General features: G+C 38.1%; 1 protein-coding gene and 1 pseudogene across 1 annotated transcript; one reads left to right on the plus strand and one right to left on the minus strand.

Annotated features, from left to right (window-relative positions):
- Window positions 1-233: 233 nt before the first annotated feature.
- On the plus strand, window positions 234-24310 carry SLC16A9 (solute carrier family 16 member 9). The gene is made up of 5 exons (XM_004369866.3): window positions 234-612; window positions 10540-10683; window positions 20250-20345; window positions 22699-23613; window positions 24021-24310. The coding sequence occupies exons 1-5, from the start codon at window positions 417-419 to the stop codon at window positions 24197-24199; spliced, it is 1530 nt and encodes a 509-aa protein (XP_004369923.1). The 5' UTR covers window positions 234-416; the 3' UTR covers window positions 24200-24310.
- On the minus strand, window positions 3952-4482 carry LOC101345509 (coiled-coil domain-containing protein 58 pseudogene; annotated as a pseudogene).
- Window positions 24311-24522: the final 212 nt, after the last annotated feature.

Below are 24522 nucleotides of genomic sequence, written 5' to 3' on the forward strand. Positions count from 1 at the left end.
AATAACCCCCTTCATGCTAAGCATCTGCTTCCTCAAGAACCCAATGTGTGACAATGAACTAAAAACAGTGGTTTCCTATGGTCGATTGGGGGTGGGAATCTGATGGATGGGGACAAGATTGGGAAGGAGACTTTTCACTGTATGCCTTTTTATAATTAAAAAAAAATTGAACCATGTGAATGTATTAGTCATTCAAAAAAAAAAAATAAAAAATTAAGAGTTAATTTGATGTGTCCGTGTTAATTTATGATTTTCCACGTATGTTTTTAGATAACCATTTTCTTTTCTTTTTTAATTTAGGAGGAAATACTTTTAACCCCAAATACTGTACTCCACAACATCTTAACTATGCTTTTCTTCTCTGCTTGTTTTTGTCCAGGACCTAAGGAGAGACGCTTCCTTGATTTCATCCTACAATGGAATTTAAAAAGTCACCTGATGGTGGATGGGGCTGGGTGATTGTATTTGTCTCCTTCTTCACTCAATTTTTGTGTTACGGATCCCCGTTAGCTGTTGGAGTCTTGTACATAGAATGGTTGGATGCTTTCGGTGAAGGGAAAGGAAAAACAGCCTGGGTCGGATCCCTTGCAAGTGGAGTTGGCTTACTTGCAAGTAAGTGGATAAATCTATGCCTTTTTCCCTATTAAGTAATTTAATTACATTTGCTGCATCTTTAACACTGTGTGAGGTACATGAGGCTATTTGGTTTTTAAGTGTGAGACGTATTTCCTGCCTTCATTCAGATTAGAGCACCGCTCTTTCACTCTAATAAATCTGTGTGGAAATACAGAAATTTCATAAGTATTCAGTCATTAATTCATTTCTTTACTCATTTCTTTGCTACTGTGTGTGCCAGGCCATGTGCTAGATGCTGGAAATGAAAAGATGAACAGAAAACACCTGGTTCCTGCCCTTACAGAAGCTTCCAATCGAGTGGGAGACACACTTCCATGAGTCAGAATAGTACAGGGAGATAAAGGTAGCAATCTAGGTATGCCTAAGGTACTCTGGTGGCCAAAGGACCGTATGATGCTCAACGGTCCTGTAAGAAGTTTCTCCATGCTTCATGATTACTTTCTCTGATTCAGATACACCATGGTCTAATTGCATTTCCTACATTCGTGACAGCTGCATAAGGAAAATCTGACACAGCAAAGAGCAGTTCTATCTCACCACAGTGAAGCCATTAAGGGTTTTAGTATAGTATTTTGTATAAGATATATGTGACACATTTTGTGTGGCCTTTATATAATGTCTCTAAAAGTAATTCTTAATAAATGGTTAATATGATGTAATAGTGAGGCCTATCATCTTTAGAGAGAACATTGTTGTTGCGCCATTGAGCCGATTCCGACTTATAGCCGTCCTATAGGACAGAGTAGAACTGCCCCCATAGGCTTTCCAAGGCTGTAACTCTTTACAGAAACAGACCACCACATCTTTCTCTGGCAGAGCGACTGGTGCATCCAAACAGCTGAGCTTTCGGTTAACAGCCGAGCACTTAACCACTGTGCCACTATGGCTCCAAAGAACATTAGAGGGTTTTTATTTTCCTTTTTTATGATTAAAATCACATGACATCTCAGCTTCTGAAACCGTAGATTGAACTGTACAGTAATATTTAGTGATCATTAGCCTAACTTACTTGGTGTAAAAATGGTGTGGGGGCAGCATCTGACCTTCTCTAACTTCACAAGGGGGAAGGAGGACCAAGATCGATAGCCCAAGGCTGATTCCTATGAGGCAGAGCTCAGACATGCCTCCCCTCTCTGCCACGGCACTCTCTGCTTCTCTGCTAGGTTAGATAATTCATTGCAGTCGCCACACGGAACTCACAGACAATACTCATGATTATGGGGTTTATTAGAGAACAGGTTGCAATTCAGGCCGAGGAACACTCAGGACAGCTTCTTCCCAGCCATGTTACAGGCACGCCTCTCTCTGGCCCTTTAGCCTCTACCCTGCTGAGGCAAGTGGTACAGAACTCTTTTAGCTCTGCCAGTAGGTGCCCAGAGGCACCCCACTCCGCCATTACGCCTCAGCCCCAAGGCACACAGCTTTCTCTCTCTGTGGGCCCACTGTGCCGTCTCCTGCTGGTCTCTACTGCCACAATTTCTCTGCCACCACTTCTCACTGTCTTCAGTGTTACGGCCCTCTCTCTGTCTTTCTCTTTCTCTGTCTCCTGGTTCCAGGAGCTTCTCAGCTCCGGGATCCCAGGTCCAAAGGACACATTCCATTCTTGCCTCTTCTTCCTTGGTGGTGGTGAGATCCTTTCTTTCCTGCCTCTGAGATGGCTCATTTCAAGCCCAGCAGGATGGCAAAACTGACCAATCCCCTTGGTGGGCCACAATTACTCTATCTGCACAGTCCCACACAAGTTACAAGACCATGGCGAGGAAGGCCACACAAAAGCAATCCATTTCACTGTACTTGGAATTGTTGTTGTTAGGTGCCATCAGTCGGTTCTGACTCATAGTGACCCTTTGTAAAACAGAATGAAATACTGCCCAGTCTTGCGCTATCCTCACAATCGTTATGCTTGAGCCCATTGTTGCAGCCACTGTGTCAATCCATCTCATTGAGGATCTTCCTCTTTTTCACTGACCCTCTGCTTTACCAAGCATGATGTCCTTCTCTAGGAACTGGTCCCTCCTGATAACATGTCCAAAGTACGTGAGACAAAGTCTCGCCATCCTTGCTTCTAAGGAGCATTCTGGCTGTACTTCTTCTAAGACAGATTTGTTCCTTCTTCTGGCAGTCCATGGTATACTCAATATTCTTTTCCAACACCATAATTCAAAGGTATCAATTCTTCTTTGGTCTTCCTTATTCATTGTCTAGCTTTCGCATGCATATGAGGTGACTGAAAACACTATGGCTTGGGTCAGGTACACCTTAGTCCTTAAAGAGACGTGCACTTGGAATTTTTTAAGCACAAATGGGCAAAGACCGATGACCACCAACCTAACTCACTTGGAACTATTGAAGCACAAAGGTGCTCAGACAGTGACCTAGATGGGGTCAGAGGCCCTGGGGTCTCTTCCTGTGTGCTATAAACTTACCATGATTTGTTGAGCAAATCATAGTCTCTTACTGGGAGACTCTGGGTGGTGCAAACGGTTAATGCACTTGGCTTCTAACTGAAAGGTTGGAGGTTTAGTTCCACCCAGAGGTGCCTTAGAAGAAAGGCCTGGCTGAAAAGTCAGCCATTGAAAACCCTGCAGAGCACAGTCCTACTCTGACACGGGTGGGATCACCATGAGTTGGAATCTACTTGATGGCAGCTGGTTATTCTTACTGGGGAAACAAAGACATTGAATGTGGTGATTTGTAAGGTATTTTTCAGATCTAAAATGATTTCATGAAAATGTGCTTAAAATGAAAATGTTATCTGTTTGCACCACCCAGGTACCTCCCTACATCTCTGTATACCACCAAGTCAACCAACAAGCAGCGCAGTCGATAATGCATGAGATCAAGGATTCAAGTGGGTGTGGCTCCTTAGTGCCTTTCTGTTCTGCAGGGAGATACACTTGAAGTTCACGGTCACAGTAGGCAGCAGGGAGTGAGAAATCTGCCTCATGGGCTTCCTGCATTTTAGGAGGATGGAAGGGTTCTCATGAGCCTAATCCGTCTACTGTTAGGAAATCTTTGCTGCGCTGCAGGTGCACAACCTTGTTGCTCCTATATGTATATATATTATCAGAAAATTATTTTAATGTTACAAAACTTTTTTTTTTTACAGAATCAGTATAAAATAGCAGTTGTTATCTTCATCATTATCAGAATTATTTATATTTGAGGTCTTGGTTAAGTGGGGCTGAAATCAAGAAAAAGTCTTGGACTGTTAGCTCAGAAATCATCCTAGGAAGCCCACCCTGTTGAGGTCTGTCGTGCTTAGCTCTTTCTTATGAGATGATTTGCCCTTTAAAAAACAGTATCTGTCTTTCTTTATTCATTCTTTGGAGGCTTGAAGTGAATTTAGCGGTGTTCATTTAACACCTTCCAGTTTCGGTCTTCAGCATTGAGTTCTGACGGCATCCATTTCAACTTTGTCTGTTCTTTTCTAAGTTGCTGTAATAATGTTAAATTGTCCAATTTTTTCCCCTCTCTTTTTAGAGGTTTTTTTTTTTACTGCTGCTGAGATTTGAGCTATACAGTTTTTTATGACTCCGTCCCTACTGGCATGAGCTGCCATCGAAGACTCATAAACTTGTTTATAGGCTTGGCTGGCATCAGTTTTCCCTGCAAAAGAAGCTGTTGGAACCATAGCATGTAATTTGTGTACTATTCTGGCATCAATTGTCCTCATCACCTTGAGTAATTCCTGGAACTCGTCGAACTCTTTACAGTTCATAGCGCCACTGGGGGCCGCCATATTGGACCTGCTCCTTTATTTTATTTCTCACTGTACCATCGGCCTCCTTACTGCTTCAGTGCAGCAGGCCTAGCCATCCTACCACTTCTGGGACTCTGAAACTTTTGGGGAGATAAATACACGGAGGTTGAGTTTATTTCCCAAAGGGTATAGGTTTTTGTTGTTGTTTTTCCAAAGCTATCTTGTAAGAATTGCAAACTGGAAAACGACGTTATGTTTCTATTCCCTCCATTTAGAATGTTGTTTCCTCTCTTGTTGATATAACTATACTCAAGGCTCAGTTCAAGTCTCAGTTCCTTGGCCCACAGTGATCACCCTCTTCTGAGATCCCAAAGCACATTGTCTAAATCCTTCTTTTGGGAGCTAAACCTTTCTTTTGGTGTTTATTGCCTGTGGCCTTGGGTTTTAGTTTAATTTTTTTAACAGATTTAAAAATATATAATTTATTTTATTTTGGTGGTGGTGTTGTTGAGAATATGTACAGCAGAAGATACACCAGTTCAACTTTAGTTTAATTCTTGATATGTGTTGTTTGTACCTTTCCAACTAGGTACGTGGTCTTCTCTGTGTCTTTCATAGCAGCTAACATAAGACACTGTAGTGTCGTGCTGTTTAATATAATAGCCACTGGCCACATGTGACTGTGGAGCACTTGAAATGTGACTAGTCTGTTGGAATATGGTCTAAGTGTAAAATATACACTGGCTCTCAAAGACTTAGTACAGAAAAATAAAAGTAATGCAAAGTATCTCATTAATGTGTTGAAATCATAGTATTTTGAATATAGGAGGTTATATAAAATGTACTATTAAAATTAATTTTGCATCTTTTTATTTTTCTAATGTGACTACTAGAAAATTAAAAATTCCACACGTGGCTAGCATTATTGATTTCTTATATTTCTTTTTTACAGTAGTTCTCTAGTGAATGCTTGGTAAATAGTGAAGGAATGACTGGTCAAATATTTACTTTTTTCTTTGATTAAATATAATATAATGTTACCTACTTTTTAATTTAAAAAAATGTATTCTTCCTCCACACTTATTTTAACAGCTAACAAAAATTTAACTCTGTTGCTTCTTTCCAAATTACCCTAAAGGGCTAATGGAAACAATTTCCTTATATACCTTTCTGATTTCCATAGAAGTAATTCATTCTGCTCATATTCCTAATTCACCAGTCATTGTAACAGAACATGTTCTCAGTTAGAGTTTTCATTTTCATTTCCCTTATTGGCTGAAAAATTATGTCAGTCTGATTGCAGGTGATTGTTAACAGAGTATTTCTGTTTTGTATTTAAGAGGTTGCAACACTCAAAATTCCATTGTGATCCTCCTTTCTTTTTCCACTCCTTCTCACTTTGGTTTATAGAGCCACCTGCTCTCCCTAACCTACAAGTTCCTGCATTTTTTTGAGTGACTATGTCAGCACTATACCAAAAATGTTGCCAGGTCACTGTGTGGGAAGGTAGAACACCTTTTAAGAGCTCTGAGCACTATCTAGAAAGGACAGCTGTTCACCTTCCAGTGCCCCACACAGCCATCTGCCACCCTCAGGCCGTTCTTAGAGGCTGACTGCCAGGTGTGTTACTTAACAGTTAAGCCTATGATTTTTAGTTCAATCAACAAGTCAAGATTAATCGCCCAAAGAGAAAGCATCCATAGTAATACTGGCTCCTAAACACCAATACCAAAAATAGTAGCAATGACTCCCAAACACCAATACATAGACAACTGTAAGTTAAAGAAAAAATGTTTACTGAAGGCAGAATGAACATAAAGGCAATGATAGCTGTGGGGTGTGTGTGTGCGTGAGGTTCTGATTGCCTTCTTACCGCCTTATACTTCATTCCTTTCAGTATTATTAAAATATTCTTTCTTTTATGACGTGGTGATCATAAGTAGCTATTACATTTTTCAAAAAGTCCGTCCTTGTTAAAATAAAAAATTAGCATCCATATAATGAGATCCCACGTCCTTTTATTTCACAGTTTTACAAATCCTGAAGTGTGGAATAACTTTTTCAAACTCAAAGTTTACCAGCTTTTGTTCCAAATGTCTCTTCTACAAAGTGACAGACTGGCAGCATCATAAAAAAATCTCCTGTAAGAGTAGTCCTTTGATTTAATTCATCTCTTGAAATTAACCCAGTGCTGGAGAGTAATGTCCAGTTTATCGTCATGGAAACCTTGCATGTTATTTAAAAAAAAAAAGAAGTTGCCATTGAGTTGATTCAGACTCATGTCAACTCCATGTGTTTCACAGTAGAAGTGTACTCCGTAGGATTTTCAGTGACTGTAATCTTTTGGAAGTAGATTGCCAGGCCTTTCTTCTGAGGTACCTCTGGGTGGATTTGAACAGCCAACCTTTTGGTTAGTAGCTGAGCGCTTAATCATTTGAGTTACCCAGGGGCTCCTAACCAGTTGCCACTGAGTTGATAACAACTCATGGTGACCCCATGGGTGTCAGAATGTAACTGTGCTCTGTAGGGTTTTCAATGGCTTATTTTTCAGAAGTAGATTACCAGGTCTTTCTTCTGAGGTGACTCTAGGTGGATTCAAACTGCCAACCTTTCTGTTAGTAGCCCAGTGCCTAACTGTCTGCACCACCCAGTTATGCACTTCTTGCATTTCATTACAAAGGGCTAAACACACACATGTGTCATATGTTTTGCTGATTGTCACTTGCTCATTACCTTCAGTTATACTTTACCTTAATCATTACTGATGAAATATGAGGCTATTGTGGTTTAAACCAGGTATCTATAAATATCTTGGTTCTAAGTATGAGAGTAAAAGAATTTGTTCTAAACTTTTAAATACCAAAATGAGCATAAATATTATGTTTTCATTTTCCCTAAATTCATAGAACTACTTAATCTGTAAGATATTAACAAAAGTAGATGGGTATTCTTTACTAATATCTTTATTTCTAGAAAAAAAATTAAAGTATCCATTGAAATACTTCTCAGTTGTGCCCTGTCATTGATTAGTTATGGATTCCTGGTCAAGTCATGTGACATTTCTAAGTGCCAGTTTCATCATTTTAAAAATAAGGTGTCTGGATCATTTCCAAGGACTCTTCCAGCTCTGAAATTTTTGTCTTTGATCTTCGGCATCAAGATGTTTTTCTCTAAGTAAGCAGCAGATGGCAGTGTAAAATTAGAGACTATTTTAAAAGGCAGCTTTAAACTTAACTGTTTTCATCTGTGAAAGAATTTCTGCTTATTTCTTTCTAATGCTTAAAATCTTAAAAAGAATCAGGTGTTAGGCAAAGATGATTTAATTTATTACATAATTGATAATAATATTAAAGTGAAACCTGTGAGAGCCGGAACTCAGCGGGACTGTCTTGTTTTTCCGGGTCTTGCAAGTTTTCCACCTTTGACAGGGTGCAGCCTTACCACTTTTCTATCTCTTGTTTTAGTGGAAAATACTTTAGTTTTCCTTCTCTGACAGGTTTCCACCTTACACAGGTTCCGGCTTTCGCAGGTTTTACTGTATATATTTTATAAAACGGGTTCTGATTTCACATGCTATGCATGTTATCTTCCCCTGCTAATCCCTGGCTTTCCTCATGGAGTTAATATGCATTAAGGAGCATAGATTTAAGGTCCTCCTTTGAGGATAAACTTGAAATTTTTCAAGTAATCAGTAGTGATCTCTTGTATCTTTAAATTCTGTTGTGCCTGTTAATTTTGTGAAGACTCTCAATGCCAGTGAAATTTGGTAAACGACAGAGAAGGATCATGCCTTTATGATGTCAGGCATTCATTTATGACATTTGACTCTTAAAATCATCTCTGTTTTTGAAGTAAGTATGTCAGGCTGCTCTTCAGTGCTGACTTGGACAAGAAGACCTGAAAATGGCAAGGGCCTGTTCGTGGCTGGGAAGGAATGTGGGCAAGCTATAGGTATTGAGAGCCCTGTGGTGGCTCAGTGGTCAGAACCTGGTTTTAATATGTGATTAGGCAAAATCAATTCGATGGCAACAGGTTTCGTTTTAGGAGATTCTGTAGTGTTGGAAACAATGTTGGGCTTGGCATAAATCCTAGCTCTGCCACTTACTCGCAGTGAGATTGCGGATGGATTACATCATTTCTCCATTTCGGTTTATTCAATAAAATTTTATTGGCATGAAAGATACATACAGAAAAAAAAATATCATTCAGAGTATAGCTTAACAAATTTACACATGTGTGTAATCAGCATATTCACATCAAGAAATAGAACATCAGCCACAGCCTGGAAGTCCAGCTATGCTCTTTTCTGTTACAACTCCCCTCCCCTACCCAAGGGCTATCACTGTCCGGACTTCTAACACCATAGATTGGTTTTGGCTATTTTTATACTTTTTCTAATAGGAGTTATGCACTATATACTTCTTTGTGTGTTGAATGTCTTTCGCTCAACACGTTTGCGAGATGCATCCATATTGTTACCTATAGTTGCAAATCATTCATTTTCATGGCCATAAAGTAGTCTGGTCTATGACTATACCAATCTATTTACCCATTCTACCTCCGAGTTTCTAGGGTCTGCCTGTTGCAAATAGCTCTGCCATGAATGTTTGCGTATATGACTTTTGGCATAGGCATTTATATCGGATGTATACATAGCAGTGAGATTTCTGGTCTATAGAGTCTGCTGTGTTCACTTTCAGTAGATAATGCCAGCAGTGTCTGAGAGTTCTGGTGTGCCACATCTTTGCTAACACTTGGTATGATTTATCTTTAGCCATTCTGCTGAGCGTGCTTTTTAAAAATTGGAGATAATAATTTGAACCTTGAAAGGTTGTTGTCAATTCACCAACAAGGCATGCTTCTCTTTGTTTCTGATTCTAAATCCTGATCTCTTCCTTCTACCTGTCTGCAGCCAGCCATGGCCCTGGACAACCTCTCTGAGCTTCAGTTTCCTTCCATGTAAAATGAGACTATTAGGCTGGATAATGCTAATGTCCTTTTATTTCTAATATGCTAAGCTCTGTAGTTTTGGATGCTTTCAAAGTACAGAGCTAATGGGAAAGAATTTCATTATCACTTATGAGTAGAACACTTCCTTATTGCCCACTTATGCATAGAATTTTAATAGTGTCCTGTAGGGTTGCTGTGAGCCAGAATTGACTCTATGGCAATGGGTTTTATGCATAGAACAGGTCCCAGTGGTGGTCTTTGCCAGGACAGTATTGCTGACAGACCCATTCCTGGATGGATAGGATGAACCTCCAATTGGCTTCACCTGCAGAATATTCTATAAGCAAGGAGTAACAACCTTACCCACACCTTACCCCTTATACAGAATTGCTACTGGTTGTAATTCAATCATTCACCAAATTATATGACAGGTTTTGGCAGGAAAGGAGCGCTGGGTGGAAAGATGCATGGAATATGCCAGGAGACAAAAAATTCTCCAAAGAATACAGTAGTTCTTGGGTGGGTTCAGGAGTCAAACAGATTATGCTTTTACTTCTTCCTCTAATAACATTCTGGCTACTGCGATGCTTCTACTGTCATCATTGAAAAGTTAGCATTGGTTGGACACTTACTTGTGCCGGGCCTTGTGATAAGCTTTATATTCATGATTTCATTTGTCCTCTAACAGTAATACTATGAGATGGGTACTGTTATTATTCCAGTTTTCAGTTAAGGAAACTGAGGCATAGAGAGATAAAATAAATTGCTTGAGATCAAACAGCTAGCAAGTGGTAGAGCTAGAATTTTGAAAGAAGTCTGACTCCAGAGTCCCTATTTCTTAACTGTGTGATCTTACCATCCTGAAACTTTAATTTCCTCATCAAAATAATGGGGACAACAATAATATCTATTGCAAAGTATCTAAAATAGTGCCTAGCACATAGAAATACACCAAAAAAAACAAAACCAAACCCGTTGCCATTGAGTCAATTCCGACTCACAGCAACCCTATAGGACAGAGTAGAACTGCCCCATAGAGTTTCCAAGGAGCGCCTGGTGGATTGAAACTGCCAACCTTTTGGTTAGCAGCTATAGCACTTAACCACTACACCACCAGGGTTTGGATGTTTATTATTTTTGTTGTTGTTTTATGATGGAAAGTATCATTTTAAATTTATGATGAGATGGATCCTATTACGGTGGGAAGGAGGTTATTGTTAAATAAGTGAAGGTTTCATTTGTATTTTTAGGTCCTGTCTGCAGCCTCTGTGTCTCATCTTTTGGAGCAAGACCCGTCACAGTCTTCAGTGGCTTCCTCGTGGCTGGAGGTCTGATGTTGAGCAGTTTTGCCCCCAATCTCTACTTTCTATTTTTTTCCTATGGGATTGTTGTAGGTAAGGAATCTGGTCACTACAACTATTTTAATCATTAAGAGTTAAACATCATTTCACTGGTGTCAGTTTTGTTGTTCAGTTAATATAGTGAGTGAAAATTTTCATTAATAATTTGCTTTCAATGGTCACTTCACCACAAACTGCTTGTCTGCCTAACTGAATCAAAATGTTTGAAAGGATAAACATTCCACACTCTGTTTTCTTGCAAGACTTAGAAACTGTTTTTTCATTTCAATGCTTGTCTCTGTGGCACAAAAAAGGAAAAGGGGGAGGTGGAGCACAAAGCTTAGATGTCAGAATGTTCTTCTGACTTAAGAAGTAGTCCCTTATATATTGGGCGGCTAAGCTCCATTGAACAAGCCCTGGTGGCACAATGGTTAAGCATTCAGCTGCTAACCTAAAGGTTGGCGGTTTTAACCCACCAGTCACTCCACAGGAAAAAGATACAACAGTCTGCTTTCGGAAGGATTTGCAGCCTTGGAAACTCCATGGGGCAGTTCTAGAATCAGAGTCCTAGAGTCAGAATCAACCCAACCGCCCACAACAACAAGTTCTGTTGAGCTGTTCGTGTCCTAAATGACCTGCTGTTCCACAGCATCCATCGCCACAGCCCAAATCAAAAAGTCACAGCTGAAGTAAAGAGTAGATTTTTTTTTTCAATTACAAATGGGTTTTATGGATGCATCCATTCTAAGAGTAGTACATTATAGTAACTATTTTTGCACTTTTGAAATACTTACAAACTTCACTGAAGTATGAATTTTCTTACCATTTACTGATGGCACTGACATCAACTTGCCGTGTCATTTATTGCTGAAAAATGTATATAACACGAGAGCCTGGTTCAAGATCCAGCAGATTGTTTACTGGTCTCTTGTGTTTATTCTTCCTTCGATTTGTCTCCAGGTACACGTCATTGTCTCTCTGAGAAATATCAAAAACTTAGCCATGCCATTTAGCAATTGACAGTATGAGACACCTGTAGTAGCGCCACATGCAGTTTTTGCTATTGATTCTTTTTTTTTCCACAAAGCAAATTAGGTTCCCATTTAACAATTTCTATGTTAATTATTCAGTGATATTGGTTACATTTTTCACAACGTGTCATTTTTCTCATTCATTCCATTCTGGTTGTACCATTTCCAGTACTCTAGTTTCCCTGCCCCCTTAACTTCTCATGTTTGCTTTACAGTAATTTTTGAGCATTTGGTCTCCTATAGGTGATTTTTTAAAGAAGCTCATTAGTCATGGGTGATATTCATTACTTTATGAGCCAATCTATTATTTAGCTAAAAGGTGACCTCAAGGGATAATTTTGGTTTCAGGTTTAAAGTGTATCTCAGGGTGATGATCTCGGGGAGTCCTCTAGCCTCAACCAGTCAAGTCTGGACTTTTGAAGAATTTGAGTTCTGTTCTGCATTTTTCTCCCATTCTGCCAGGATCCATCTATTGTAGCCCTGATCAAAATGGTTGGTAGTGGTAGCCAGGCACCATCTAGTTCTTCTGGTCTCAGGGTAGGTGAAGCCATGATTCGTGTAAATTATTAGTCCTGTAGACTGTTTTCTTCTCTGAGTCTTTGGTGTCCTCTTTCTCTTTTGTTCTGGGTGAGCAGAGACCAATAGTTGTATCTTAGATGGCTGCTCACAAGCTTCTAAGAACCCAGACACTACTCACCACATTAAGATGCAGAACATACATTTTATGAACGGTATTATGCCAATTAATTGAGTTTTCCCATAAGACTATGGTCCTAAACCTTCAAACCCAGAAAACCCATCTTGCAAGGTGTTTGGTTATGTCTAGGAAGTATCCATAACTGTGTGCTCTATGTGGTTTATTATATATGCATATAGATACTTCTGTCTGTGCACACATATGTACCCACATATTCTTACTCATACATATATATGCGTACATACATATTTGTGTAATCACACATATATTTTTTGGTTGTTGGTGCTGTTGCAAAATTATATTTGTCATATCCTTTACCAAAAACGTTCTTTTCTCTTGTGCACTTCTTAGTGACATCACCTTGGTCAAGCTGTGGGCACTTCATGCACATTTGATACTACCTTTCCCATCATGAAATATAGCAAATGTCTACTATCTTGAGAGCGCTTCCCTCTCCCCACCTCCCCATCCCTGGTAACCACCAATGAGCATTGGTCTCTGTATATATATTCTTGTCTTCTTATAAAGGGGCGATCATGCAATATTTGTCCTTTTGTGAGTGACTTATTTCACTCAGCACAATATCCTCCAGATTCATCCATGTTATTAGATGTTTTGAGGACTCAACATTATTCTCTACGGCTGTGTAGTATTCCACTGTAGGTACCATATTTTGTTTACCCATTCATCCATTGATGAGCACTTAGGTTGTTTCCATCTTTTTGCTATTGTGAGTAATGCTGCAGTGAACATAGATGTGTATATTAAAAGAGTAGATTTTAAAGCACTTGATTATTATTATTATTTTAAATATGGAGCATGAGTGAAGAAAACTGAATGGCAGGGCAGAGATCACTGGCAATTTGGGGGACAATGCCTTTGTGGTATATTGTACTAATTGTATTAAATGTTAAAAATCACCCTACTCATATTTCTAGCTGTTAATAAGGAATTTGAAAAAGATAACCTCCAGCTTTCAAATGTTTCTTCTTAGTGTCTGAAAGAACCTGATTTTATTGACTACCACTATTTCTCTTTTTTCTCTTAATAAATAATAGAAATAATAGCAGTGAGTACTTATGATGTGCTAGGGACTATTTTAAGTGTTTTACAGTATCTTATTTAATTCTCATGAGAGCCTGTTTTAAAGATAAGGAAAGTGAAGCTCACAGAAGTGAAATTACTAACTAAAGCCACATAGCTAGAAACTTAGGGTTGTATCCAGTTAGTCTGACACCTGAGCTTTTTTCTTCACATTTTTGTAATTTTTTTGGTGCTTTTGGAACTCTTATAATTTATTTAAAATTTAATCACACACCCTACTGCTACTTGGAGCCCTGGTGGCATAGTGGTTAAGAGCTCAGCTCCTAACCAAGAGGTTGGTAGTTCAAATCCACCAGCTGCTCCTTGGAAACGCTGTGGGGCAGTTCTACTCTGTCCTATAAAGTTGCTATGAGTCGAACCAACTCCACGGTACCTAACAACAACAAGAACTGCTACTCAGATCTTTATCTAAATAAGCAGGTCACTGGTTAGTTCTTTGATAGTAGGTATTATATTTTATATTTCCTAGAGTGCTTGATATGGTTTTGAACTTGTAGATACAAATATATTAGTCTTTTATGTAAAATTTGAATAATAATTTGCATTCTTGTCTAAATCATAAAAAACAGAAGCAAGTTATCTGCATATATGCATGAATATTACATTATTCCTCTTTAGACAAACCCTTTTTTCATAGAAAGTTGAACCAATTGTATCATTGATATGATTTGGACTTTCCCCAAACACTGGACTAACCATTTAAAATTTCCTGGGATTTTACTCATAAATATGGTTTCAAGGTTAATCCAGGCATAGCCTTTGTGACTATATATCCAGAGTTGTCACCAACTTAAAAATTGATGAACAGTGAGTGATACCTCAGCATTTTCAATATCTACAGATAGAAATGAGTTTTTAAAAAGAAAAAAAAATTAGCTTACATCACCTAAGATCTATATACATTTGATTGTGTTGGAAGAATATGTAAGGATATATAGAAAGAAAAAGGCACAGTTAACTAACTCCCATACCTAAATTTCAAAATTTGTGTAGCAATAGAGGATTGATTTTGACAAGGCATGCCTCGTATTGGAATCTTTCAATAGCTAATATCCCCCATCCCCTGGATTTTGTAGAATTTTCCAGATGGGATTGGATTTTGGTTTTGATTTACTTTTTTGTCTGGTGGGGCAGTGGCAGGAATTACAGAGGCTTCCATTTGGCTTTTCTCACTGTGACTGCTGGCCAAGGAACAATGTAGGGGGTTATACCAACTGTCATGTATGTGCACTCCAGTTATACACCAGTGATAGGAAATGACCATTGGGTGGGTCCATGGAGTCAGATGTGGGCTATGGCTCCATTTCTTACCTGGTTCCCAGATGACCCCATCCAAAGGGGAGGCCATGATAATGTTTGGGTTCCTGGTTAACAATGTCAACTAGTACCCTGTGTCCAACAATGCTCAAAAGGTATTCCACTTTCCCCATTTGTTGTCGTTGTTGTTAGTTGCCATTGAGTCAATTCCAACTCATATCAACCCCATGTATTACAGAGTAGAACTGTTCTTAATAGAAGCATACTACCAGGCCTCTTCTGCAGCGTCACTGGGTAGGTTTGAACCTCCAAACTTTAGGTTAGCAGTTGAGTGTAAGCTGTTTGTGGCACCTAGGAACCTTTTCCTCAGTGTACGATTACCTAAATAAAGGGCCATCATTCTTTTTGAGGAAAGATTCAGGGTATCATTACCACATATACTTGTCATAGTGTTTATTGTAAAGTCCTTCCTCCTGTGCTCCCAGCCTCTCCTACAGGTAGTGGATTCTGGGTCAGAAAACAGGCTCGGTCTGGAGACTGTACTTGACTCTGATTTGGTAATAGGTTCTGAATCCCAGTCACTGGGAGGAAACCATCTGCAAATGGAGGGAGCACTGGACTTTGGGTCAGGAGACCTAAGTTCTGTAAGTTTGAGCAAGCCCCTTATTTCCATGAATGATTGTCCCCTCATCTGTGAAAGTGGGTCCTCACATGGGTGTTGTGAGGATTAAATGAAGTCAAGTCTGTCAAAGTGACCTGCATAGTAACTAGCAAACAAACAAATAAACAAAAGAGTTAGATTTCAATTTTAAAAAAACAAAACCAAACTCACTGTGGTACTTACTGGGGCCCTGTGAACTACCCTTTGCTTCTTTGTGGTCTTATTTTTTTCTCAGGCTCAAAGTATAGGTCTTATAGAATGTTTGTGGAAATATTAAATGGTATGCTAATAACACTTTCATTCTGTCACCATTTGAAGTAGAGAGTCAGTTGAAAAGGAAATGACAGGAAATTATTACACCGTCTAAACTAATTCTTATTTCTGTAATTATAAATTCTTTAGAAGAAAGCAGAAAAGATTGAGTCCAATGGTAACATTCATTGAGTGCCTATGCTGTGCAGTCTTATCCTAAACACTTAGATTTGTCTGGAATGAACTAGATGGCCTCTTAGGATAGACAGTCTGGCATAGGGAAAGAGCAAGCACTAACAGACAGACTCTGGGGTTGGACTGTGTGGGTTAATTTTATCTAATCCACTTACCAGCTGTGTGACCTTAGGCAAATTACTTAACTTCTTTTTCTCATTTGTAAACTGAGCATAATAATAGTGTCTACCTTATAGGGTTTTGTGAAGGTTAAATTAGAAAATGCAATAAAACATCAGCTAGAACCACCATTATTATTAGTTCTGTGACCTTGGAAAATGATTCAACCTCTCTGGAATTCGATTTCTGTATTTTTAATAAAATGGAACTAATATGATTTCACAGTAGTATTGTGACTATTCCTGAGATAACGTATAAAAGAGGCACACAGAGGTGTTTAATCCATATTTGTTCACTTCCCCTTAAGTTCCTTTTTGATCTCTTAGTTTAAGACCACAGCAGCTGTTTTTTGCTGTTGGAGAAGCTCTATTGAATAAGAAATGTTTGTATAAAATATTGAAGAATATAGAAAAAGAAATTAACATTTGATAGTGTGTTTAATTGCAATATAAAATATCAAAAGAATACTAAAATGTATTAATTGGCACAATTCTTTTCTACCATTTAATTGATTTTTCAAAAAAAGTCATCTTAAAAACATGAGTAGATTGTTCTTGTTAGGTTTTTGTACCTAAAATAAAATGACAACTTGCCAAATTTCAAGTGACTTGAAGTTACCCAGCCAAACTTAGTAGTTGAGCCTCCTATTTTCTCAATAATCTTACTAAATCAGGATAAAGAAAGTATGGTGGGGGGACTGGGGAGAGGGTAGGAAGGGGAGGGGGCAAGAAATGTGCCCTAAATGAATTGCTCAAGCTTCTTTCGAATAATTTTTCTTTGCTTTTCTGAGGAGCAAAACTCAAAATCAATTCCTTGAATTCTCTTTTCTTCAGAATGTATTGTGAATTGACTATCTGATTACTGTTTACTTAATAATCCGTTCTTAATTTTTGGAAAAATGCAGTTGTCTTTTCCTTCATTTTCTTGGCAATATCTGCATAGTCTATTGAGATTGGGAAGGGAAAAAATCACTTCAGTAGACAGTCTGATTCTCCTACTCTAATTATGGAAAATGAGATAAAGGCCATTTCCTGTATATTCATTTTAGCAGAGGTAGAGTTTTACAAGCTTTTTCTTTATAGTTATATCAGTAAAGATAGTCTTTTGATTCCCATGGATGTGCAGTTATAATAAGGAACTATGATTTTCTAATTAGTCTGAGGCTATATCTACATAATGCCCTAATACGCATATGAAAAGTGAAATAAGATACTAAAACAATGGCGGTTTTTTACTGTATCTATACTATATTTCAGGTACAGATAGTAAATCTTTTACATTTTTATATCACTTAATCCTTACAACTATCTTATAAAATTATTTTAAAGATAAAGAAACTGAGAATTAGAGAGGTTTAGTAATTTTCCCAAAGTCACATAGAGAATAAGTGATAGAGTTGGGATTGGAATCCAGGCTGCCTTCTTCCCAAGCCTGTGCTCTTAACCAGTCAATATCGTATTCGGGGTACTCATGCCAAGCATGTCAAAGTTTAGAGCCATGTCAACCCACAACTCAGTGTTTTGAACTTTTGAACATTCCATGCAGATGCTGTATGCATATAAACACAAATAGTACCTACATCTGGCCACTCTAACTTATTTATCTGTTTCAGCATCCAAATTACATGCTCACAATTTTATTTCCAAAACTAGATATTTTTGGAATAGTGTATACAGCTGACTACCTTAACTATTGGTCAGGATAATAATTGCTCAGCTGTTATAAGAAATGGTTCAAATGCTTTTTTCAGAATATACAGGAGGAGAATTCTCCCAATGACCAAGAAACAGGTCCTGACACTAAAGTGACAAACTGTCCTGGTTTGCCCAGAGAAGAGGGATTTCACAGGACCCAAGAATTTCAGTGCCCAAACTGGGAAAAGTCCCAGACAGACCTGGATGAGTTGGTCACCCTACTGTACCTGCAGAGTCTGGACTCTGTAGCCCCACTCTTACCATTTGTTAAGACTGCCAGAGTAGAATGGTGGTTCAGTGGTAGAATTCTCCCCTTCCATGAGGGAGACCCTCAGAAGCTCTGGTAGTGTAATTGTTAAGCTTTCAGCTGCTAACCAAAATGTTGGTTGTTCAAAGTCATCAGCAGCTCCTCAGGAGAAAAGACATTCTTTCAGATGAAAACAGTGATGCATGAAGAAAGTGGCTAGTTGAGCTGGCTACTCAATCGTAGAAGTGCTTTTTCTTGCAGCAATCATTGTAATTCAGATGAAGCATTTAAAAATTTTTTTGTTTGTTTTTACTGTGAGTGTGTGGTAGTGAAGCATATAAGGGGTAAAGTTTGGTACCAGTACCTTGATTTGTGTTAAAGCTCTGGCAGTTTTACTCACTGCTTTTTTTGCACCATCAGTGTAAATGTGAACACAGTGAGAAAAGCAAAGACTGCCTTAGCATTATTAGGAAAATAATTTGGCTTCATGGACTCCATGAAAGATCTCAGATAACCTGTGGGTCCACCGAACTCTCTTTTAGAGGGTCTAAGGGTTTAAAGTTATCTGATAAAGATGTGAAAAGTCATTGTGCTACCTTCTGCTTTTTGCAAAGTTTAAAGAAAAGGTGCTTCAAACTTCTGCTACATTAAAAAAAGGAGAGAGAGGTATAATCTTACCTGAAACTCATGACCTTGAATCTTTTTTTTTTTTTTTAATTCTTTCTTTTTAGTCTAAGGTTAAAAGTTTAAGAGTTGCTGTTTCAACTTTTCTGGGACTGGCATTTAGTAATGAAAAAATGTCTTTTTTTTCTTGTCTTTAATATCAAACATTTGACAGAGCTGTGACAACCAAACCACAGAGAAATAAATTCATTCCCCCTCCCAAGGCTCTCAGCAGTATCGTTACAGGTGACATATTTGGGCTCCAAAGAATTGATTGTTCAGGAACAGGCCTTATTTCATGTCTTGAAGTATTCTATATGTAGCAATGACAACTGTGTAAATTAATCCAACTCATATTTCAGTTAGTGAGATAGTATTTTTCCCCTTAAATCATTCAAAAGGGCACTTTATTTTAAAAGGTTATTTAAAGTGTAATTGTTTTCATCTATCTCATTTTCTAGAAGACTTTTTATGCAATCACAGATGATCATCTGAGTCTGGGGTTGTTTTCAGTGCTACTTTCCTGAAATGTTTATACAGTCTATTTATTAGGCCCATGTAGTCTTTCTAATCATAGTCAAGGTAGCTATAATAATGATGAAAATGATACTAATAATTCACTTAATGGGCCGTGGTTTCAACTCTGCTTTTAGATAATGGCTTATATGATGTTTATAAAGTGATCCTCAAGAACAGATAATGTTGCAGAGGAAAGGCAAAACATAATGAGTTAGAAGCAAAAGGAAATTTTTAAGAAAAACAAACTGGGGTTATCAAGTACTTAATAAGGAAGAAAAGATTAAGTTAACATACAAAAGAGCCTTGGAGATGATCTGGAGAAATACATTGCCCTTGGGACTCAAGAAAGGAAAATTTAGTTAGAAGATTTTTTTTAATTACCAAAGAATTTCAAATTTACAGAAAAGTAAAGAGAATGGCATAGCAAACACCCATATGCTCACCACATAAATTTAACAGTTGTTAATGTTTTCTTGTATTTGCTGCTTTTTGCGTGTATAAAAGTATCTTAAATGAAATTATAGACATTATGATATTTTACTATTAAATAATGTAGTGTATATCTCTAAAAGATAAAGACTTACAAATATAAATTTCATGGTGATGGAAAGGTCTAAGGACCTCAGAGGACCTGCTGGAGGGCCTTTGTTTTACAGACTGGAGTGTGTAAGCTACGGGCTCTAGCAAAATAGCTTGGTATGATGAAGGGGATTTTTTTTTTTTAAAGAAATTGTTTAGGGGACTTACAGGAGGAAGAACATTGAGGTGAGGGTAAGGGCTTGGTAAATGGACAGAAATATCTAATGGACAAGTTTGATTAAATTTTGTTATTTGCTGTGTGATTTAACCATCTTCTCTGTGTCCCCATGATGTCTTAATTTTAACTTGCATTGCTCATTAGTGCTTTAGAAATTGGATTGTTTTGTCGACGTTAACCCTGGCCTCAGGATGGATGAGGAGTGAAAACTGAGGCTGCCCAAGTATGTCCACACGGAAGGAGTTTAGGAATCTGTGCTCTAAACAGTTTTACCCAGTCAATAATAGTATGTCCAACTGGAAATAAGGAAATTGTCCTTTTTAAAAATTTTGTATTGCAGTAACGCCATCTGTCTTAATTTATGCAATGTCTTCATATGTTTAGGTCTTGGATGTGGTTTATTATACACTGCAACAGTGACCATTACATGCCAGTATTTTGACAGCCGTCGAGGCCTTGCACTTGGCGTGATTTCAACAGGTACATATTCAAAATAAGTATAGTATAGTCACTATTTAGCCATCTAGACAAAGTTCAAAGTTCCCAAGCCCAGAGATGTTTAACCAACTATTCCCCAGCTACCACTCAGGTAGCAGAATAATTATTTTACCTTACTTCCAGAAGGAAATTTTATTCTTCACTGTAAACATGGGAGTAGCTTTCAAAAAACCCTAAGATACATATATGAAAAATCTGGGGCATTAGATGTCCAATATGATATACGAAAAGAAAGGTTATGGGCCTAAGAAATTGAAAGTCAAATGCTGGTGAGGATATTGCTAAAAGAAGCAGAGAGCATTTGTGTAAAGCCCCTTGGGAGAAATGGAAGGAAAATGGAGATCCTGAAGCCATTCCCAGAAAGACTAATGCTGATCATCTCTCTCCTAGTTTATTGTGGAACTTATAATTTTTCTAAATAAGAAGTAAGATTTTTAATTTAGAATTATAATTTCATATAAAAATTTAACAACAATTATATAATATCAATTATTATTGGCTATTACAATAATTTTTATATAAATTATAATTTTTTTAAAATACTGATTCATGAATACATCTCATTGGCCTACATGCATATCCAAATGACAGGCTATCATTTTAATAATCAAGAGATGATCAGTGAAAGGAACAATGTAAATATGAAAGCCTTCTGCGCTTTCTCTAAGGAGTCCTAGTGGTGCAGTGGTTAAGTGTTTAGCTGCTAACTGAAAGGTCAGTGGTTCAAACCTACCAGGTGCTCTGTGGGAGAAAGATGCGGCAGTCTGCTTCCATAAAGATTACAGCCTTGGAAACCCTATGGGGCAGTTCTACTCTGTCTTGTAAGGTTGCTATGAGTTGGAATCGACTCGATGGCAGTGGGTTTGGTTTGGTTTTGGCACTCTGTCTGACATTTTAAAGCAGTGTTTGACTTTTTAGATGAATTTTTTTTTAGCTCTTTAGGGAACATATTGAAAATTTCTGTCCAAAATTTTATGAGTTCATTTAGAAGGTACAGTTGCCAAATTTTCTAAAAGTTGTAAGTTCACATATGCTAGTTGTTAATGCGCAGATATTCCTTGGAAGCCAGGTGTTCACTGTATTTTTATGCTAATAATGCCCACCTTCTACATTGTTTGCCAACTGTTCCCTCACACCACAAGGTATTTTCGTAAGTGCAATATGCTAATTTTTTTTACAGCAACATGTAAAAAATTTTGCATAGTGGCCATCTTAGATGGTTCTCTAGAGAAGCAAAACTAATGAAGGGTATAGATAGATAGATAGATAGAGAGACAGAGAGAGATAGGTGATAGATTGATTGATTTATCTCAAGGAAATGGCTCATGTGGTTGTAGAGGCTGGCAAGTCACAATTCCATGGGTCAGGTGTCAGGCTGGAAGCTTCTCCTGAGTCATGTAGCTGCAGGGGCTGACGAACCCAAGATCAGCAGGTCAGGGGGCAGGCCACTGGCTCACAGGCTGCGAAGGCTGACAAATCCCAGGGTCAGCAGGCAATACAGCAGGCAATTGGCTCAAGCCCCAAGAACCAAAGGTCAGATGATGATGAGCTGGATGCAGGATCCAGAGCAAGCGAGCAAGCTTTGCCAGAACATCCATATATATTTTGGATGCAGGCCATACCCCCAAGAAACTCCCCATACAACTGATTGGCTGATCACATCAGATCACATCATGGAGGATGAGTTTATCATTACATAACTGCCACACCATTGAGAATCAAGCCCAGCCAAGGTGACACACAACCTTAACCATCACAGTGGTGCTTACAAACTCACCTTGCAGGAGGAGGGAGTGGTTGGCAAACAGACATAAAAGGTGCACATTATTTGCATAAAAATACAGTAAATAGGGCCTATCCATAGGATCATTATAAGGATAAAACAAGATCATTCAATGTAAAGTGCTTTAGACAGTGTCTGGCATATAAATACTAAGTCTTAAATGTTCTATCAGTATTACTATTTTTATTGTTATCACTATCTTCAGGAGCCCTGGTGGCTCAGTGGTTAAAACACTCAGCTGCTAAGTGAAAGGTAGTTCAAACCCACCAGCCACTCCTTGGGAGAAAGATGTGGGAGTCTGCTTCTGTAAAGATTTACAGCCTTGGAAACCCTGTGGGGCAGTTCTACTCTGTCCTACAGGGTCACTATGAGTTGGAACTGACTCTACAGCAATGGGTTTATCATTATCTTCAATATTCTTTTTGTCATTTTAATATAAGGTACATATGAATGCCAGTGTAAAAAAGCAATTAAATTTGGTACTACGAACGCTTGTCTTCAGAGCCTTGAATTATAAGAGATTAAGATTGAACAGTCCCATTTCCTTTTTAGGTTCGAGTGTTGGACTTTTTATATATGCTGCTCTGCAAAGGCTGCTGATTGAATTCTATGGACTAGATGGATGCTTGCTGATTGTGGGTGCTTTAGCTTTAAATATATTAGCTTGCGGCAGTCTGATGAGACCTCTCCAGTCCTCTCATTGTCCTTTGCCTGAAAAAACAGCTGTAGAAAATGTTCCAGAGAGATACTTTATTTACAATGAAAAAGAAAAGAGCCTGGAAGAAAACATAAGCATTCTTGAGAAGAGTTACAGTAGTGTGGAAAAATGCAAGAGCCCTTTAGCCAATGGAGACTGGAAACAGGAGGGCCCACTTCATAAAAACCCAACAATGGCACACACAAAAGAGACTGAAACGTACAAAAAGAAAGTTGCAGAACAGACCTATCTCTGCAAACAGCTTGCCAAGAGGAAGTGGCAGTTATACAGGAACTACTGTGGAGAAACCATGGCTCTTTTTAAAAACAAAGTCTTTACAGCACTTTTTATCGCCATCTTACTTTTTGACATTGGAGGGTTTCCACCTTCACTGCTTATGGAAGATGTAGCAAGAAGTTCAAATGTGAAAGAAGAAGATTTTATTATGCCTCTTATTTCCATTATAGGCATTATGACAGCAGTTGGTAAACTCCTTTTAGGAGTATTGGCTGACTTCAAGTGGATTAATACCTTATATCTTTATGTAGCTACCTTAATCATCATGGGCCTGGCCTTGTGTGCAATTCCATTTGCCAAAAGTTATGTCACATTGGCAATACTTTCTGGGATCCTAGGGTTTCTTACTGGTAATTGGTCCATTTTTCCATACGTGACAACCAAGACTGTGGGAATTGAAAAATTAGCCCATGCCTATGGAATATTAATGTTCTTTGCTGGAATTGGAAATAGCCTTGGACCACCAACTGTTGGTAAGATATTTATCTTCAAATTAACTCATCTTACTGGCCTTCATTATACATCCCCAGATGTAGAAATTCAGATTGTAATAATAGCACAGATTTATACAAAATAAATCTGCACAAAATGTCTTCTGCTAATGATTTATTCAAAATTACTTTTGATATAATTTAAAAACTCCATATATTCACCCCAGGATTCATGTTCATCCTTTATTTGGGAGAAACTCAAAATGCCTGGTTATTCTTATCCAAATATTTGAAAAAGTCTCATCTTCTAACTCACAGTAGGCCACTTCGGAGTCGGTGGGGTAATATATATCCTAATCTGTACAGTATATAAAATCCATGGAATAGTGTATGGGCTTGATATTCACACGACTTCTATGATATTCACTTTTTTCTTACTTTCTTTTTAGGTTGGTTTTATGATTGGACCCAGACCTATGATATTGCATTTTATTTTAGTGGCTTCTGTGTCCTGCTGGGAGGTTTTATTCTGCTGCTGGCAGCCTTGCCTCCCTGGGATACATGCAACAAGCAACTCCCCAAGCCAGCTCCAACAACTTATTTGTACAAAGTTGCCTCTAATGTTTAGAGGAATATTGAAATGTACTGTATTTGCCATTTTTTGTCATAGAGAAAAATATTTTAACAAATTCTTAGGCAAATTCTCAAGAGTCAAGAATGTTTTCTCATAGCAATATTTCACTGTGGCTGACTCTGAATGGATTTTTATTTTTTACGTTATTCTGTTCTCCATGTACTGTATGTGTGGGCTCTATCTCCTGTATTTTTTTTTTTTTTTTTTTGTTCCAAGAAGTAGGACCATTTTGTTATACTGTTATTCACTAGTTATTGAAATTGTAAAAAATTTGGCCAGCCTCAGAAGGCCTCCTCTGTGTAAAGAGGCATAGTTTC

The sequence above is a fragment of the Trichechus manatus genome, unplaced genomic scaffold, assembly GCF_000243295.1.
Source record: "Trichechus manatus latirostris isolate Lorelei unplaced genomic scaffold, TriManLat1.0 scaffold00007, whole genome shotgun sequence".
Lineage (NCBI taxonomy): Eukaryota > Metazoa > Chordata > Mammalia > Sirenia > Trichechidae > Trichechus > Trichechus manatus.